This window comes from Phyllobates terribilis, unplaced genomic scaffold (genome assembly GCF_046119375.1).
Source record: "Phyllobates terribilis strain yellow unplaced genomic scaffold, ASM4611937v1 Scaffold_8__6_contigs__length_399053987, whole genome shotgun sequence".
Lineage (NCBI taxonomy): Eukaryota > Metazoa > Chordata > Amphibia > Anura > Dendrobatidae > Phyllobates > Phyllobates terribilis.
The window spans coordinates 264,636,631-264,657,104 of NW_027362768.1; the positions used below are offsets into that span (position 1 = coordinate 264,636,631).

Genomic DNA, 20,474 nt, shown 5'->3' on the forward strand with positions numbered 1-20,474 from the left:
TGGTCTTTTACTTGTCCACATCTGAGGGACCGAGGGCTGGCTATTGTGCTTAGACGGGGTTGATAAGGGTGTCCCCGGCAAACTGCCGGTCTGTGAGGAAGATGCAGGCGGACATGTTAGGTTGCCTTGATCCAAAGGTGGTGCTATCGATGTCGGACAGCGCTCAACACCAGCTGGTGTTACCACCTCCAAAGAAAATGATGACCTGCCAATCACGCTGGCTGTTGCGGGTAAAGAGGTGGCAGGTCTGCGCCCCAAAACAGGTGTGACTGCTGTCCCCCCAGTCACAGAGGATGAAGAGGCCGCGGATGCACAAGATATGGCAGACGGTGGTTGGCCCGGCCGGCTAGGCCGCATTGTAGCACACTGAGCTTCCCACTGCAACTTATGCTTCATGTTCATGTGCCGGTTCATGCATGAAGTACTCAAACTATGTATTTTTTGGCCTCTACTTAGCTTTTGCTGACAAATGTTACAGATAACACGAGTTGGGTCATCTTTATCGATCTGAAAAAATGCCCAGGCTATGCAAGGCTTAGCACTCATGCGACCTGAAGAGCCACCACGACTTGTGGTGAGAGGCAGAGTTGTGTTTGAGGATGCAGTTGTTGACGTGCTTCCAGTACTACGTCTCTGTCCAGGAAGGCGCAACCTGACCTCGTCGTCACTAGCATCTTCCTCCACCTCCTCTGCTGACCTCATCTCTTGGCTGACTGTGGGTTGACAGTAAGTGGGATCTCCAACCTCATCATCATCACCCTGTGCGTTATCACACCCGTCGTCCTCAGAGCCAACCTGTTCCTGCCCTGACAAAAAACTAAAGTTGTCGCTCCAATCAGGTATTTGAGTCTTATCATCGTCTTCCTCATTGTCTCCACCAACAGGAGTTACAGTTTGGGAATGAGGGTCTACATTATGGTCAGAACCTTCTGCGTCTGGTCCTGGATCCGACTCATAAAGATTCTGGGCATCAGTGCAGATCATTTCCTCGTCTGGATTCACAGAAGCGCTGGAGTCGACCTCTGATTCCCAGGCTATAGTATGAGTAAACAGCTCTGCAGACTCAACCATCTGTTCTACCTCATACTCAGACGGGCAGCTGGAGATTTGGGAGCTGTGAGGAAGCAAGTGCGATTGGGGTGACACCTTTGAGGACTGGAGTATTTGTGATGTTGAAGTTGATGTGGAGGAGAGCCCACTTAAAGGAGCACTTGATATCCGTTGAAGCACCTGCTGTTTTTGTGCCTCATCTGGAATTTGTAGCGATTGGCTTGGCCGTAAGAAAGGGATCTTATCACATTGTCTGCTAAAAGAAGTAGACATTTTAGTTTGGCTGGAAGATGGTCTTTCTTCTGCAGATGTTACTGTTGCTTTAACACCTACCCCACGGACACAACCTTTTTTCCCCTTCCCAACACGCCTATTCCCCTTTCCACCAGCAGCAGGCCTTTTTCCACTCATTTTGGTGGTTAACTAATTCACAACTCTGGAGTTGTTTGCACAAAAAAACAATGGATGGGAACAGAGCAGAGCTGAGTGGCCAAACTGTGGTATTAGGCCAAAACTATTGGCTGGGTTAGATGCAGAAAAAAATTATATTCAATTTGCAACCTGATGGAGGTCAGTATAGATGGACTAATACAACAAGTCCCACACACAGCTAGAAGCCCAACATTTCTTCAGAGGTAGATGCAGAAAAAAATATATTCAGTTTGCAACCTGATGAAGGTCTGTATAGATGGATTAATAGAACAAGTCCCACACACAGCTAGAAGCCCAATATTTTTTCAGAGGTGGATGCAGAAAAAAATATATTCAGTTTGCAACCTGATGGAGGTCTGTATAGATGGATTAATAGAACAAGTCGCACACACAGCTAGAAGCCCAATATTTCTTCAGAGGTAGATGCAGAAAAAAATATATTCAGTTTGCAACCTGATGAAGGTCTGTATAGATGGATTAATAGAAGAAGTCCCACACACAGCTAGAAGCCCAATATTTTTTCAGAGGTAGATGCAGAAAAAAATATATTCAGTTTGCAACCTGATGGAGGTCTGTATAGATGGATTAATAGAACAAGTCCCACACACAGCTAGAAGCCCAATATTTTTTCAGAGGTAGATGCAGAAAAAAATATATTCAGTTTGCAACCTGATGGAGGTCTGTATAGATGGATTAATAGAACAAGTCCCACACACAGCTAGAAGCCCAATATTTTTTCAGAGGTAGATGCAGAAAAAAATATATTCAGTTTGCAACCTGATGGAGGTCTGTATAGATGGATTAATAGAACAAGTCCCACACACAGCTAGAAGCCCAATATTTTTTCAGAGGTAGATGCAGAAAAAAATATATTCAGTTTGCAACCTGATGGAGGTCTGTATAGATGGATTAATAGAACAAGTCCCACACACAGCTAGAAGCCCAATATTTTTTCAGAGGTAGATGCAGAAAAAAATATATTCAGTTTGCAACCTGATGGAGGTCTGTATAGATGGATTAATAGAACAAGTCCCACACACAGCTAGAAGCCCAATATTTTTTCAGAGGTAGATGCAGAAAAAAATATATTCAGTTTGCAACCTGATGGAGGTCTGTATAGATGGATTAATAGAACAAGTCCCACACACAGCTAGAAGCCCAATATTTTTTCAGAGGTAGATGCAGAAAAAAATATATTCAGTTTGCAACCTGATGGAGGTCTGTATAGATGGATTAATAGAACAAGTCCCACACACAGCTAGAAGCCCAATATTTTTTCAGAGGTAGATGCAGAAAAAAATATATTCAGTTTGCAACCTGATGGAGGTCTGTATAGATGGATTAATAGAACAAGTCCCACACACAGCTAGAAGCCCAATATTTTTTCAGAGGTAGATGCAGAAAAAAATATATTCAGTTTGCAACCTGATGGAGGTCTGTATAGATGGATTAATAGAACAAGTCCCACACACAGCTAGAAGCCCAATATTTTTTCAGAGGTAGATGCAGAAAAAAATATATTCAGTTTGCAACCTGATGGAGGTCTGTATAGATGGATTAATAGAACAAGTCCCACACACAGCTAGAAGCCCAATATTTTTTCAGAGGTAGATGCAGAAAAAAATATATTCAGTTTGCAACCTGATGGAGGTCTGTATAGATGGATTAATAGAACAAGTCCCACGCACAGCTAGAAGCCCAATATTTTTTCAGAGGTAGATGCAGAAAAAAATATATTCAGTTTGCAACCTGATGGAGGTCAGTATAGATGGACTAATACAACAATTCCCACACACAGCTAGAAGCCCAATATTTTTTCAGAGGTAGATGCAGAAAAAAATATATTCAGTTTGCAACCTGATGGAGGTCTGTATAGATGGATTAATAGAACAAGTCCCACACACAGCTAGAAGCCCAATATTTTTTCAGAGGTAGATGCAGAAAAAAATATATTCATTTTGCAACCTGATGGAGGTCTGTATATATGGATTAATAGAACAAGTCCCACACACAGCTAGAAGCCCAATATTTTTTCAGAGCTAGATGCAGAAAAAAATTATATTCAATTTCCAACCTGATGGAGGTCAGTATAGATGGACTAATAGAATGATGCTATGCCCAAAAGATTTTACTTCACTAGGTGCAGTAAAAAAATTGGTATTCTATACACAGGTGGTATATCTTGCAACACAGATAGGCTACTCCACTGACTAACACACTATGCAATAGGCCAAAAAGGATTAGCTTTGCTAGATTCAGCCAAATGCTGTGAAAAAAACTTGCACAGCACTGACACAGACCTGCCTGGCAAAAACTGATAGGAACTGATGTAACCTAGTCCTGAAAAGGACTCCAATTACAATTAGTCTTTACTCCCACAATCTATCTATTTAAGAGCACAGACCTGCCTGATAAAAGTCGTAGGAAATGCTGTAACCTAGTCCTTAAAAGGACTGCAATCACAACTATTCCCTACTCCCAAGCTATCTGTAGAGTTGTGCGAAAATTGGCTTGAAATTAACAAGGTATAGCGCACACAGCAACAGCGGTGCCGTCTAACACGCAGCTGCAGCAGTGAGAAAATGGTGGCGACGGGGAAAATGGCTTGGTCTTATAGGGCAAGGACATGTGACATACACTGCCAATGACACATGCCCTTGCTTGTGTGAAAAAAAGCACTTCGCTCCGTGTGTGCGCTGCTGATAGGCTGACAGACTGCACCTCCCCACTGCAAATGCGGGAAAGAGAAAAAAAAATGGAGATCTTCATTGTTCCTGCAGAGATCCATCCCCTGCCCCTCCCCCCACCCCGCTGTACACTCAAACTGCGTATTAACATTAATTTTCATCATTACTGAGAAAAAATCCAGTTATGATTTTGGTGCACGAACAGTTATCGAACATAACCTCGAACAGCCGAATTTTTCTCAAATTGTTCGTGTTCGTCGAACGGCTCGAACACCGCCCAAAACAGCTCGAATTTGAGATTGGCGAACAGTTTGAGTAGAACAACGCTCATCTCTAGCTACTACACCTGATACACGTAGATCCTATAGCTAACCTTAACATGAAAGTCTTACTACTTGTCCACTGTTTTTTACTTATCTGAATAAAGAAAATTGTATGTCCGTCGGGCTGGATTTTACTTTCTTGTTCATATTTCCATTATATTTCTGGTAATACAAAAATCCAAGGAATTACCCATGGATTTTACCTTTGGAATAACAAAACCTTTTATCTCCATGTCTTGGTAGGCCATGTGAGGCAAAGACAAAGGAAGAATATCTCCATATCGTTGTACTTCATGGATCACAGCATTAGTATATGGCATTTGTAGAACATCCCCCATTGTCGGTTTACGCTCTCTTCCAATGACTTGATCAATTTCTTCCTGTACTTTGACTGAAAACAAATGAGCGTTACTACAGGAATATTTATCCATACCTTACTATATGGTGAATATACCTTACTGTGTGATTACTACACCTTACTATATATTTTACTCACATTGTACATCTGGGTAGAGGAGCATAAACATCACTGCCCACCTCAGGGTGGTACTTGTAGTTTCTGACCCCGCAACAAATAAATCATATGTTGTCAAGAGCTGGTTTGTTTCATTAAAACTACTGGAACCATCTTCTTTCACCTATAAGAAATAAGTTTTAATAATGTGATATTTGAGTTTAGACTTTGACTAGCTCACAGGGAAGCAGGATTGGGCCTCCTATATGAGTAGTTGGCACAATACACTTAATTCACTATGTACTGACAGGCAGTATGTCATCATTCATTTAAAGGAAACCCGACAGCTGAAATATACTTTGAAACCAAAAAAGAAAAAAACCCTAAAAAATAAATTTTACTGATTACCACTTAAAAGAATATTAATATACGCAACACTCTTATAAAAACAGATACTGGGCAGTAAAGGGTGTACACAGGGATAATAAGTTAAGGCTAACAGACTTTAGTTGGTCCTACAAAACTGTTAAGCATACCTAACAGTTACCTACCAGAGGTGATGTGTCCATCCTGATAGTGGAACGCTGGATCACGTCATGGAACAGAGTACGCTCCAAAAGATTTGAATCAGTTCATATAGCCCTCAGGTAATAATTGCACATATATAACCTTTGTACCATACACTAAAAGATGAGAGATTTTTAGAGCGGACATGGGAAAATAATCCCACACTAGAACTGACCCACTGCCAAACCGATCATGCTGGAAGATGTTTTTAATATCAGAGAAAGGACACTTTGACCCATTATTCATAAATACTAAGTTTAAATCTTGAAGGAACCTTTCTTATATAATTACCATCAAGTAAACAATAAATCATAAACTCAATATACATTAAACATGATTAGCAAAATGTATTCGTGAAAATCTATTAATCTGCTCCAGCTTTGTGGTTTTAACTGGGTTTTATAGGGCTTTTTATGGAATTTTTTCTGTCATGTTGTTGTGCTATATGTGTAATGAATTTTCACAAATAAATTTAGCTAATCATGTTTAAAGTATATTGAGTTTATGATTTATTGTCTACTTGATGGTAATTATATAAGAAATGCAGGAAGATGTTGCAGGCAGCAGAATGTTCTCCATGGCTTCTCCAGACTCTGTCACATCTGCCACATGTGATCTGTGTGAACCTGCTCTCATCAGTGAAGAGCACAGGGCACCATTGTCGAATCTGCCAATCTTGGTGTTCTCTGACAAATGCCAATTGCCCTGCACGGTGTTGGGCTGTAAGCACAACACGTACTTGTTGATGTCGGGCCCTCATGCCACCCTCTTAGAGTCTGTTTATGACAGTTTGAGCAGACACATGGATGTTAGTGATGTTAGTGACCTGCTGGAGGTCATTTTGCAGGGCTCTGGCACTGCTCCTCCTGTTCTTCCTTGCACAAAGGAGGAAGTATCGGTCCTGCTGCTGGGGTGTTGACCTTCTGCGGCCCCCTCCACATCTCCTGGTGTACTGGCCTGTCTCCTTGTATGTGCTCCATGCTCTGAAAATTTTGCTGACAGACATAGCTACCCTTCTTGCCACAGCTTTTATTGATGTGCCATCCTGGATGAGCTGCACTACCTGAGCAACTTCTGTGGGTTGTACTGTAGACAGCGCCTCATGCTACTGTATCTCTAGGGGTGAGAGCAATGACAAAGTGAAAACGTAACCAAAACAGCCAAAAAGGATGAGAACAGAAAAATGGTCTGTGGTCACCACCTGCAGAACCATTCCTTTATAGGGGGTGTCCTGCTAATTGCCTATAATTTCTACCTTTTGTCTGTTCCATTTGCACAACAGCAGGTTAAATTGATTCACAATCTGTGTTGCTTCATAAGTGGACTGGTTGAATTCACAGAAGTGTGATTGAATGGGAGTTACAATGTGTTATTTAAGTGTTCCCTTTATTTTTTTTGAGCAGTGTATATGTCATTATTACCCTGAGGGCTGATTTGAATTGTTTAATGTGTGGCTGCAACTGTAAGACAAGAGCTGCCGGGTTGGAGAGCATTGCATTCCATGATGTGATCCTGTGGGCTGTAGAACGTATCCAGCTTTCCACAATCAGGATGGAAACATCATGTCTGGCAGAAGTGACTTCATGACAAGCACATCTGTCTAGCAATAGGTGGCACTCATCGTTCTAAAGACCTTAACGTCACTTTCAATACTCACGGATGAGACATGGAGCAGCATTTCCTATTAAATATGGTGGCCACCTTGGCGTACCTCTGCACGGGCATTGTTCCTTTGTGATTAAGGGGAAAGAGCCGTGGAATTGCTGGCCCTCTGACCCACTAAGGTCCCTTTCTACCAAAGGTCCCTTGATGAACCCCAGGACTGGTGGGGGGAAATGCATCGGGACACCTCAACATCACACACAGTACAGTTTTTAGAGGTGGCATTCCAATTACTCTTGTTTTCCTCCGCATCACAACTCTCCAACCGCGCAGCTGACTGTAGGTAGCCATGGATGGGTGAGTCTGCAGAGCTGTTCACACATTCTATTCCATGGGCATTAGGGGTCTGCTCCAAAGATTCATAGCCTGAAGAGGAGGAAATCATCTGCACCGAAGCCCACATTTTTTTTCTGTTGGATCCGGGGCAGGGCGAAGTAGGGTCCGAGCAGAAACCTGATCCTCATTACCATATGTTAACCCTCGGTGGGGGGGAGTTGATCCTGATGAGATTCAGATATCTGAGACACATGTGAACTGTAATGTGCTGTCAGGGCAGGAAGAGGGTGACTCTCGGGGCGAAAAGTGGGAGAACAGAGAGGATGATGATGAGGTTGTAGATCCCACTTGGTGTGAACCCAGAGGTATGCAGCTGAGTAGCTCAGTAGAGGTGGAGAAGGAACACGAGGAGGTTACTTTGCGGCCTACCGCTCAGACATGGAGTGATGCAACCATGAGAAGCACTGCATTCTCAGCAACAACTGTGGCTGTGGGCAGCAGCGGTCGCTTGTCTGCAGCTCACAGGGATGGCAAGGCTTGCCTAGCCTGGGCCTTTTTTGAGACCGCAAAGGATGAGACAACTTAAGTTATCTGACAACTTTGCAAAAAAAGAGTCAGTAGAGGGAAAAATTGCAATAATTTGACTACCACATGCATGAACCATAACATGCGTAATCAACATAGGTTAGTCTGGCAATTTCCCTGCGATAAAATGAACCAGCGGACCAGCGGGCCTCACCAGCCATGGGCCTCCCCATCATCCTCATCTGCTGCTACTTCATCCTTCATCACAGTGCCAAGTGTTGTCATACAGGTCTACAGCCGCAGAACCTCCAATTGTTTACCCACTACAGTCAGTCATGCACACCACATTTTTCTCAATCCACCTTAACATCGCTGCCTGCACCTCACTCACGGTCCAGCAGCTTGTCATGCTCACCCTACTCTACCCTTTCTCAGCACAGCAGCCAGCCCTTGGTCCTGCAGTTGTGGTCATGTAAAAAATAGTTTCATCCTACACATGACAAATTTAGAGGCTGAACTTCACCATCTCCAATCTGTTGGCCACAGAAATCCTGCTTTTCAGCCTGGTGGATACAGACGGTTTCCAAAAGCTGATGGCCATAGCAGTCCCCCATTACCAGTTGTCTAGATGCCATTACTTCTCTAAGAAAACTGTGTCGGCACTACACCAGCATGTCGCAAACAACATCACCCAGTTATTGACTAAATCTATGTCTGCCAGGGTGCATTTCACCACAGGCACATGGACTAGTAAGCATGGCCAGGGGCATTACATCTCGCTGACTGGGCACTGGGTGACTCCGGTGGCAGTGGGGACAAGTGGGGAAGGGGCTGCTCCACAAATCTTGGAATCCCCAAGGCTTGCAGAACAAACCTCTGTATTTCACACTTCCTCCACTGCTTCTGCATCCTCCACCTCCTCTAGAGCCTCCGCAATCAACCTCTGCCTTAACGAGACATGCGTTCCAACACTGCAGAGCGAATCCACGCCACCTCCATACTGCGCAGACAGGGCTTACTGCAATCAGGTAGTCTTCAAATTAATATGCCTTGGAGATCGCAGTCATACAGCTGAAGAGTTGTGGTCAGCTCTCCAGGCTCAGTTTCAGCTATGGCTGTCTCTGCTGAACCTGGAGCCAGGGAAGGCCATATGCGAGAATGGTGCGAACCTGGGCTGGCCCTATGTCCGAAATTCATGGGGTCACGCCAATATTAGACATGACCACCATGAATTTCTAGTGAAGTATTTTAAAAAAACTCAACACCCAGAATAAAGTTCTATAATTGAAATAAACACACATTCCTTTAATGTTCTAAATTAAACTCTTCTCACCGTATCGCCCATTCCAGCTGAAGCCAATGTCTTCTGCAATAAAAGTAAAATAATAAACCAACCTCATCCTTACCTTTCCATGGTTCCCAGGACGGCTTCAGCTCTGCTACATTGACATGACAGGCTGGATCGCAGCAGAAAGCTGCCATCCAGCTTGCCATGCCGCAGACACTGAGAAGCGCAGGCATGCTTGCGCTCCTCAGTGTCGGGCTGTGACTGCCTCCAGATGAGCCGAGTTCATGTCCAATGAACTCAGCTCACCTCATGCACGTCACTGACAGCGTGGGAGAATTCTCCTGCGCATGCGGTGCCGGCAAATGACGTCACCGCTTGAGTAAGAGAATTCTCCCACGCTGGGATGGCACTGAGATGGCAGGCTGGATGGTAGCAGAACGCTGCCATCCAGCTTGTCATCCTTCAGAAATATTGCCTGCGCTCTGCAGTGTCTCTGAAGGATGGCATGCTGGATGGCAGCGTTCTGCTACCGCCCAGCCTGCCATCTCAATGCCGCCCAAGCGTAGGAAAATTTTCCTGCTCAAGCGGTGATGTCATTTGCCGGCACCGCATGCGCAGGAGAATTCTCTCACGCTGTCAGTGACATGCATGAGGTGAGCTAAGTTCATTGGACATGAACTCGGCTCATCTGGATGCCGTCACAGTGAGACACTGAGGAGCGCAAGCATGCCTGCGCTTCTCAGTGTCTGCAGCATGGCAAGCTGGATGGCAGCGTTCTGCTGCGCTCCAGCCTGTCATGTTAATGTAGTAGAGCTGAAGCCGTCCTGGGAACCATGGAAAGGTAAGGATGAGGTTGGTTTATTATTTTACTTTTATTGCAGAAGACATTGGCTTCAGCTGGAATGGGCGTGACAGTAAGTACAGTTTAATTTAGAACATTAAAGAATTGTGTCTTTATTTCAATTAAAGGATTTTATTCTGGGTGTTTGTGTTTTTTTATAACTTTCACTATGGGGTTAGTAATGGGGGCATCTTATAGACGCCTCTCCATTACTAACCTGGGCTTGATGTCTGCTGGCATTATAAGCTGACATCAACCCCAGCCCTATTACCCCACTGCCACTGTGTCACCCTGGCCTGGATGCCACAAGTGTAATTAAAGCTGTGTCTGAGAGCAAGGGGGAGTTTCTCTAGTCAGGGGAACATTAGCATGCAATGCCTCCTGTCTCAGGCCAGTAGGGGGAGCAGGCTGCCCCTATAAAAGCTGGTACTGGGGGCAGGGTTAGAGAGAACTTGATGGCCTGTCTCAGCACTGAGACTTGTCCCAGAGCAGAGCAGGGACAGACAGTTGCACTGCACCTAAGAGGAAGTGTGGCAGGAGGAGAGCCACAAGCCAGAGACAAGAGGCGAAGTGAGCCTGTCTTGGCAGACAAGAGACTGACTTTACCAGACTTTGGTGTCTGAGGCTGGGAGGATTCTACATCCTCCAGCAGAGAACCAGTCCGCAAGGGACTGTATATTCCTTGGCCTAAGAAGCCTGGAGGCCCTGCCACAACCGAAGGGACCAGTAAAGCCGTACAAGGCTGGGAGCAGAAAGGAACCCACGTCGCAGGCCATACAGGCGAGAATACACGGAAAGCTCGGAAACGTGGGCTGTTACCCTATAACGAGGAGATAGCCAGAAGGAGCGCAGAAAGCACGGTAGGCCTACACCCTCACCCTGACCAGGGCCAATTTCCCCGTTGCTCTCAGACATCCAGGTCCCCTCCTAGCTGGGACTGTTTGTGGGTCAATTTACCTGTTCTAGTAAAGACCCTGGACTGCAACCTGTTGTCTGCGTGCTCCTTGCTCCTCCAGCACTATCAGCACTGGGACTCTCACTACCATCACTCCCAACATCCATTATACTGCCCTGGGGCCGCACTCTTCCCGTGGGGAGTCACACTACCCTAGCTGCACACCTCATCAGCCCCAGCGGTCTGCATGCAGCGGCGGTTCCTAATAACCGCAATCCACGGGTGGCGTAGTCGGACATAATCAACAACACGTAACGGACTACCACTGGCCTGACCACCCTGAGCCACGGAACCGGGTTGCCACTACTACTCCCATCGTTCCCCCTATTGCCCGGATCCGAGTGCCCCACGGCCCAGGGGGCGAGTCAGCTTTGGCGTAGTCGGCAGGATTTCGTGCCCGCAACCACCGGGTACTGCGTGCCTGAAAAAGACTTTTGTAACTTACCTGTGGCGAAGTTTCCCGCCGTCTGGAGTCGTTTCCCGCCATCCGGAGCCGATTCCCGCCATCAGACGCCATCTTGGACCGTTTCCCGCCGTCTTCTGCCGTCTTCCCGCCATCCGCAGCTGTTTCCCGCCATCGGACGCCATCTTCAGGACGCCGCGCGGGAAGAAGAGGGAAGTGGACGTCAAAACCGCGCGAGATCCGAAGCTCCGCCCCACGCACCGACGCTGCGCAAGGTCCTGGAAGGGAGAGAGAGCGACGCTGACGTCATCAGGACGCGACGCCAGGTCCTCGTCCATAGCAGCAGCAGCGGAGCCACGGCCTACAGAAGAGGATCGTCGGAAGGTAGGCCACGCTTAACTAGGGGGGAGGAAGATGTCGGACACAGAGGCGCCCACTACCACCAACGCGGCTGCAGCAGCGGTGATGCCCTTTTCCCTGCCCTACATCCCTGGAGCGGCCTGGCTGCCCAAATACTCAGGGGTGCCCCATGCCCTAACTGACTTCAAGGAAAGGCTATACGGTTTGTTCCACGTTTACCCCCTGACAGAGGAACAGAGGATTAGCATACTAACGGGGCAGTTAACTGGCGCAGCCCAAAGGGAGGTAAAGTCATGGCCCACTGAGGAGAAAAGGACTGTGAAGGGTATTCTGGCCCGGCTGCGGGGTACCTTTGACACACGTACCTCCGCTGAGATTAAAATGAGGTTCTATGGATGTAAGCAGCGGCCACAGGACAGCATCAGAGACTATGCCCTAAATTTGCAGGAAGCCCTAAGGGCCATCCAACAAACTGACCCTGGCAGCGTGCAGGAAACGGATAAGTTACTAACAGAACAATTCATAGAAGGACTGCTGTGTAGCGCCCACAGGGCCCAACTGCGCCTCATGTTCTTTCAGAACCCCGACCTGACCTTTGCCCAATTTAAGGACAGGGCCATAAGGGTGCTCCGTGAATCCGCAACCAGTGGTGCTATAAACCCCCGGCGCCCTGCTATCACCTACCACCAGGAGGCGGCGCCCTCCTCTATGGACCCCGTGGGGGCTGATGCACAGGCCCTGAACCAAGCCCAGTCGAAAGACCTGCACCACCAAGTCCAGGAGCTGACCAGGAGCGTCGCGGCGTTGACCAGGACCGTCCAGGCGTTGCAAGTGGACCCGTCAAGACCCATAGAGCTGGCTTCAAGTCCGGAGGATGTCCCGTGGCGTCGACAGAGGAGGATCCTGTCGTTCCGAGGGAGGCCCACAGACCGCTACGCAGAGGATGGACAGCCCATTTGCCGCCGATGCAACCAGCCCGGACACATTTCCAGGTACTGTAATTTAAACGGGTCCAACCTGGGGCAGAGGGCCAACCCCCAGGCATAAGATCACCAGGCCCTTACAATTGGCGTAATAAGTACGTTGGGGGGCGCCCGGTTTTACCCGTGGTGCTGGACGGTATCCCCATGAGCGCCTTGCTGGATACTGGGTCACAAGTAACCACTATCCCTTGTGTACTTTTTAAGCAGTATTGGACTGATGCTGATATCACACGGTATCCAGACAGTAACTTGAGCATCATCGCCAGTAATGGCTTACCCGTGCCGCAGATGGGGTTCAAGGAGATGATCATTAAAATTGGTAAAGTTGAACTGTCGGCACAGGGAGTAATTATTGTGGACATTGACCGTCGTGAAAGTCACCCTAAAATAACTGTGGGTACTAACGTGATCGAAAATTGTCTTTCAGAAGTAATTGTAATTCTACAACAGGTGGCGGTGAATGCTAGTTCCGGCCAACAGAGAGTCCTCAACAAGGAGATAAAAGCCCTGATGAGACGGCAGCAGGTAGAACTGTCTGGTGGTGAGATCGGTAGCGTAAGACTGAGTGACCCATTCCCCATTTCCATGCCTCCCAAAAGTGAAATGATGATCTGGTGTCGGACTGCAATCGGGTTGAGAGGTAGAGACTACCAAGCCATGGTAGAACCCGTGTACTCAGACAGCAGGCCCACCATTTTGACAGCCCGGGGGGTGGTTGATGTCCGTCATGGGAGGGTGCCCGTCCGCATCCTCAACATTGGGGAGAGGGAAGTACACTTACCCAGGTACGCTACACTCGCCAAACTGTTTGTCGTCGAACACAAAGCTATCAGGGCCGTGGAACCCTTGCCTCCATCTCCACAGGCGGAGGGTAATGGCTCCCAGAAACAAAAGGAGGACTGGTGCCAGAAACTCCATGTGGGTGCTGACTCCACTCCCCTGCACCAAAAACAAGGAGTCTACCGGGTGGTACAGGAGTACGAGAGAGTCTTTAGTAAGCACCCGCTGGACTTCGGAAGAGTAAAGGGGATAGAACACCACATCCCCACCGGGAGCCACCCACCAATAAAAGAGAGGCACAGCCCTGTACCCCCTGCACATTATCAGAACGCAAAGGGCATGCTAAGAGAGATGAAAGAAGCTGGGGTTATTAGAGACAGCTGTAGCCCCTGGGCAGCCCCTTTGGTTCTGGTCAAAAAGAAAGACGGCACCATGATAATGTGCGTGGACTATAGACAAATCAACCGTATCACCCACAAAGACGCATATCCGCTGCCTAGAATAGAGGAGTCTTTAGCCGCACTAAAATCTGCTAACTTCTTTTCTACTTTGGACCTTACTAGCGGGTACTGGCATGTTCCTGTGGCAGAGGCTGACAAGGAGAAGACCGCCTTCACCACCCCGATGGGACTGAGTGAGTTCAACTGTATGCCCTTCGGGCTCTGCAACGCACCAGGGACCTTCCAGAGGCTGATGGAATGCTGTCTAGGGCACCGAAACTTCGAGACGGTCCTCCTTTACCTGGACGACGTGATCGTCTATTCGAAGACCTGCGAGGACCACCTAAAGCACCTGGCCGAGGTGTTCGAAGCCCTGGCAGGCTATGGCCTGAAGGTGAAACCATCGAAGTGTCACCTGCTGAAACCAAAGGTCCAGTACCTAGGGCACGTGGTAAGCACGGAAGGAGTGGCCCCCGACCCTGACAAGGTCATGGCAATCAAGAGCTGGCCAAGCCCCTCGAACATCAAGGAGGTGAGACAGTTTCTCGGGTTGGTAGGCTACTACCGAAGGTTCATCCCCGGGTTCACTAAGATGGCAGCTCCTATGCAGGACCTCCTGATCGGACAGTCTAAGTCCAGGAGTCAAAAGCCACCCTTCAAGTGGGATAAACCGGAAGAGGAGTCCTTCCGCCAGTTGAAGATGGCCCTCACGGGGGATGAGATCCTGGCCTACCCTGATTATGGCCAGCCTTTTATCCTTCACACAGACGCCAGTAATGTGGGACTGGGAGCCGTACTGTCCCATAATCAACAGGGCAGAGAAAGGGTGATCGCATACACCAGCCGGAAGCTGAGGCCCACTGAGAGGAACCCGGAGAATTACAGCTCCTTCAAGCTAGAATTCTTGGCGGTGGTGTGGGCCGTGACGGAACGCTTCAAGCATTACCTGGCCTCCGCAAAGTTCACCGTGTACACGGACAACAACCCGTTGACAGACCTGGACAATGTAAGACTGGGTGCCCTAGAACAGCGGTGGATGGCCCGCCTCTCCAACTATGACTTCGTGATCAAGTACCGGGCCGGCAAAACAAATGCCAACGCTGACGCCCTATCGAGGATGCCTCACTTACCTGAAGGTGACGAAGACCCAGAAGAGCTGGAGGAGGTAGAACTCCCCGCATTTCACCGGTATGGAGCCGCTCAATACTCTCACCGCGTGAAGGAGGAGGATCTAACAACTGTGATGATCAATCCCCTACCTCACCACAGCTGGGCCGAGACCCAAGATAGTGACCCAGCAGTCCGCCTGGTGAAAGATTTGCTGACCCGGGAAGACGCCCGCCTAGATCCAGATGCCCCAGAGGAAGCCAAGCAGCTATGGAAGGAGAAGAGCAAGCTGTTCCTCTACAAAGGCAAGTTGTGCAGAAGGATTGTTAACCACCGGACGCACGAGCTGACCTGGCAAGTCGTGGTCCCAAGGCGGGATGCAGCTATGGTCCTGGGGGCTTACCATGACAGAGCAGGACACTTCGGTTGGAAGAAACTGGAGTTCCTGCTAAGAGGAAGGTTCTTTTGGGTCGGCATGAGAGGAGCTGTAGAAAAGTGGTGCAGAGACTGTGGCCCTTGTCACCTGAGGAAGAAGGACCGCACCAGCCAGAAGACACCCTTGAGGCCCATCGTCACCATGCAGCCTCTTGAGCTGGTAGCTCTGGACCACGTCAAATTGGCTCCAAGCCGGTCTGGATACATCTATGCCGTGACAATCGTGGACCACTATTCCCGTTTTCTAGTGGTGGTCCCGGTAAAGGACTTGACAGCCCAAACAGCAGCCAGAGCCTTCCAGTAATATTTCTGCCGTCCACACGGGTATCCAGAACAGGTCCTGACAGACCAGGGTCCAGCGTTCGAGGCTGAAATCTTCCAGGAGTTCTGCAACCTCTATGGCTGTAAGAAGATTCGTACAACGCCTTACCAACCCCAAACTAACGGGATGTGTGAGAAGATGAACAATATAGTCATTGATCTCCTGAATACGTTGCCCCTGGAGGAACGCAGCCTGTGGCCAGAAAAACTGCCGGACCTGATAGACCTATACAACAATATCCCGGTGAATGCTACAAACTGCACCCCGGCTTACCTGATGCGAGCTAGACCAGGTAAGCTGCCCGTAGACCTGGAGATGGGAGTCCTAATACCTGAGGACACCTCCCCGGATGCGGACTGGGATACGGAAAGGCAACTGCAGTACAAGAAGGTACAGGAGAGTGTGGAGAAGAGCCTGGCCCAGGTGAGAGAGAGGCAAGAAAAACTCTTCAATCAACATGCCCCTGCTGGTCCCCTAGAACCTGGTGAGCAAGTCCTGAAGGGGAAGAGAAGGCTACATAAGTTGGACGACCAGTGGGAAAGGGAACCCTACACCGTACTGCAGTCTGACCACGACAACCCAAAGGTGTGCGTAATCACCAAGGACGGAGGAGAAACCACTAGTGTCGTCTCCAGAGACCACCTCAAAAGATGCCCCGAGCAACTCCATAGTGCAGAAGAGGATCAGAGTGACCTTGAACCCGCAGAGGACAAGGAAGAAATGAGCAGCACCGGTCTCGGAGAGTTCCCTCAGTCCTGGACTCGCATAAATGATGCCATAGTGGTACCCGTCCTGCATTTCCTGCAACCGGCACAGCAACAACCAACACCAGAGCCGGAAAGTGAAGAGGAGCAAGTGGTTCCAGAGGCAGAAGAGCCTGTACCAGCAGCCCAGGAGAGTCAACCCTCTGCTGACAGTGAGCCTGCCATGCCTGCGGTAAGCCAAAGAACCCACAGACAGCTGCCTGCCCTACCTGTACACCCAGCTGGTAGCTGCACCCCTAACGCTAGTGGGGAAAGCCAGGTAAGGCCACCACCAGACAGTGGGTTAAGGAGGTCAACCAGGAGCACAAAGGGACAGATACCCGCTCGCTGGAGAATATAGAGTGTACTAAAATTGTAAATGACCCTGTTGCCAAATGTTGAATTGTTTGCAAAGTTACATGCATGTTTGGTAATTCTGTGTTTCAGTTTCTTGCAGCTACCGTAAGGACTCACAGGTTATGGACTTTTTATAACCGGGACCTTGTATGGACTGCATTCGGAGCCTAACCAAGGGATGAACTAAGACTGTGAAGGACTTGGGGTAGGACAGCCCCCCACCTGGTTAAGGCTCCCCGTTGTGTTGGTGATATGGACACCCGGTCACAGACCACACTGTGACCTTAAGAACTCAATCTGTGCGTCGTCTGTCTGATAATGTTTTATGGTATGCATAATGTCTTTGTTTATTGTTTAGTCCCGGAGTACTAAAATTCACTAGGGGGGAATGTGTCACCCTGGCCTGGATGCCACAAATGTAATTAAAGCTGTGTCTGAGAGCAAGGGGGAGTTTCTCTAGTCAGGGGAACATTAGCATGCAATGCCTCCTGTCTCAGGCCAGTAGGGGGAGCAGGCTGCCCCTATAAAAGCTGGTACTGGGGGCAGGGTTAGAGAGAACTTGATGGCCTGTCTCAGCACTGAGACTTGTCCCAGAGCAGAGCAGGGACAGACAGTTGCACTGCACCTAAGAGGAAGTGTGGCAGGAGGAGAGCCACAAGCCAGAGACAAGAGGCGAAGTTAGCCTGTCTTGGCAGATAAGAGACTGACTTTACCAGACTTTGGTGTCTGAGGCTGGGAGGATTCTACATCCTCCAGCAGAGAACCAGTCCACAAGGGACTGTATATTCCTTGGCCTAAGAAGCCTGGAGGCCCTGCCACAACCGAAGGGACCAGTAAAGCCGTACAAGGCTGGGAGCAGAAAGGAACCCACATCGCAGGCCATACAGGCGAGAATACACGGAAAGCTCGGAAACGTGGGCTGTTACCCTATAACGAGGAGATAGCCAGAAGGAGCGCAGAAAGCACGGTAGGCCTACACCCTCACCCTGACCAGGGCCAATTTCCCCGTTGCTCTCAGACATCCAGGTCCCCTCCTAGCTGGGACTGTTTGTGGGTCAATTTACCTGTTTTAGTAAAGACCCTGGACTGCAACCTGTTGTCTGCATGCTCCTTGCTCCTCCAGCACTATCAGCACTGGGACTCTCACTACCATCACTCCCAACATCCATTATACTGCCCTGGGGCCGCACTCTTCCCGTGGGGAGTCACACTACCCTAGCTGCACACCTCATCAGCCCCAGCGGTCTGCATGCAGCGGCGGTTCCTAATAACCGCAATCCACGGGTGGCGTAGTCGGACATAATCAACAACACGTAACGGACTACCACTGGCCTGACCACCCTGAGCCACGGAACCGGGTTGCCACTACTACTCCCATCGTTCCCACTATTGCCCGGATCCGAGTGTCCCACGGCCCAGGGGGCGAGTCACCACCGCTACAGGGCAGTGGGAAGAGCGAGGCTAAGTGTCATAATTTGCGCATCCTATGGATGCGCCATTTCTGGGGCGGCTGACGGCTGGTGTTTCTAGCCTGGGAGGGGGCCAATATTCATGGCACCCTTCCTGGGCTATTAATATCAGCCCCCAGCTGTCTGCCTAGCCTTTGCTAGCTATTAAAATAGGGGGGGACCCCACGTCATTTTTTGGGGGGATCCCCCATTTTAATAGCTCGTAAAGGCTAGGTGTTCAGCTGGGGGCTGATATTAGTAGCCTGGGAAGCTCCGTGGGTATTACCCCCTTCCCAGGCTTCAAACATCTGCCCCAGCCATCTGCTTAACCTCCTCTAAAGACTAAAATTACGGGGAACCCCACGTCAATTTTTTGTTTAATAAATCCTTTATTTTAACACTAAATGACAAGTAAAGTAACCAGCACTGTCACTGTACTTATTATATATGTGACTGACATGTTTCTATCTATCTAATCTATGTGTGATGCTCTATTCTTTCTGTTCTAAATTGTTGGGTACTGATGTATGCCGCTGATGAATTGCTGGCTTTTCATGTTTCGCTGTGAGCACTGTTCCCATCGATTTGGGCAATCACTGTAATGACACAACCACCATGGCTGTGACATTACAGTGAGTGGCAGACAATCCCTGCATGATTGGTGCTCTAAATAGCGCCAAACATGCAGGACGGGGACCCGAGCTCCCGCCCGAGCATTGCGCAAGTACTCGGCGAGCTTCGAGCATCTCGAGCACTGAGATGCTCGGGCGAGTACCGAGCAATGGCGAGCATGCTCGCTCATCACTAATTAACAGTGTTACTGTGAAAAAATCCAGTTACGCTTTTGGTGCACGAACAGTTATCGAACATAACCTCGAACAGCCGAATTTTTTGCAAATCGTTCGAGTTCGACGAACGACTCGAACACCGCCCAAAACAGCTCGAATTTGAGATTGGCGAACAGTTTGAGTCGAACACCGCTCATCTCTACACATGAGCGCCTTCTTGCTGCACTATCTGCAACATGATCCCTGTATTGTTAGGATTTGAAATAGTGCTGACTACTGGGTTGTCACTCTGGTAGATCCACGGTACAAAAGTAATTTTTGCCAGATGCTTCCTGCTAGAGTATAAAAACACGCTTTTAGACAATCTTAAGAGAGGTTTTCCCAAAGGCAGCAGTGAGGCACACAGTGTGCATCACAGTTCTAGACTTCCAACCCCGGTAACGTCAATTCGTCAATGCAAAAACATTAGCAGCAGCAGTGTCAGTGGCAGAAGCAATTTCTGTGAGTTGTTTCACACATCTTTTAGACCAGCTCATGCATCAGCACAACAGGGTACAAGTGTTGAATGACTGGAGAAGATGGTGCAGGTGTATCTCAAGCTCAATACCAATACCATAAGGGAGGGCTTGGACCCTTTTACATTTTGGTCTTCAAAAATTGAAGAGTGGCATGAGACCGCCTGTCACGCCTTGGAGGTTTTATCATGCCCAACAGCGTTCTCTCAAAACGTTTCTTCAGCGCTCCTGGTGGTGTCCGGCTGTTTCCTGAAAAAGTAGATCACCTATCTTTCATAAGTTAGATACACCCCCTGTATTGTCAGCACGTTATATATACAAAGCTCAGCGTAAGTGAGTACACCCCTATATTATCAGTACATTATATATACAGCATTCAGCGTAAGTGAGTGCACCCCCCTGTATTGTCAGTACATTATATATACAGCTCTCAGCAAAGTGAGTACACCCCCTGTATTCTCAGTATGTTATACATACAGCGCTCAGCGTAAGTGAGTACACCCCCCTGTTTTTTCAGTACGTTGCATCTACAGTGTTTAGCGTGAGTACACCTCCCTGTATTCTCAGTACGTTACATATACAGCGCTCAGAGTAAGTGAGTACACCCCCTGTATTCTCAGTACATAATATATACAGTGCTCAGTGTGAGTACACCCCTCTGTATTCTCAGTACATTACATTTACAGCGCTTAGCGTAAGTGAGTACACCCCCTGTATTATCAGTACATTCTTG

The 20,474-nt window shown here is 48.5% G+C and overlaps 1 protein-coding gene across 1 annotated transcript in view; it reads right to left on the minus strand.

Annotated features, from left to right (window-relative positions):
* Positions 1–20,474, minus strand: part of LOC141157214 (cytochrome P450 2D15-like) — a 262,879-nt gene that overhangs the window by 80,907 nt on the left and 161,498 nt on the right. Inside the window, exons 6-7 of the mRNA XM_073644207.1 lie at positions 4,989–5,130; positions 4,696–4,883 (exon numbers count right to left, since the gene is read on the minus strand). Of these exons, the coding sequence (XP_073500308.1) occupies positions 4,696–4,883; positions 4,989–5,130 (330 nt within the window). The remainder of the gene's footprint in view (positions 1–4,695; positions 4,884–4,988; positions 5,131–20,474) is intronic.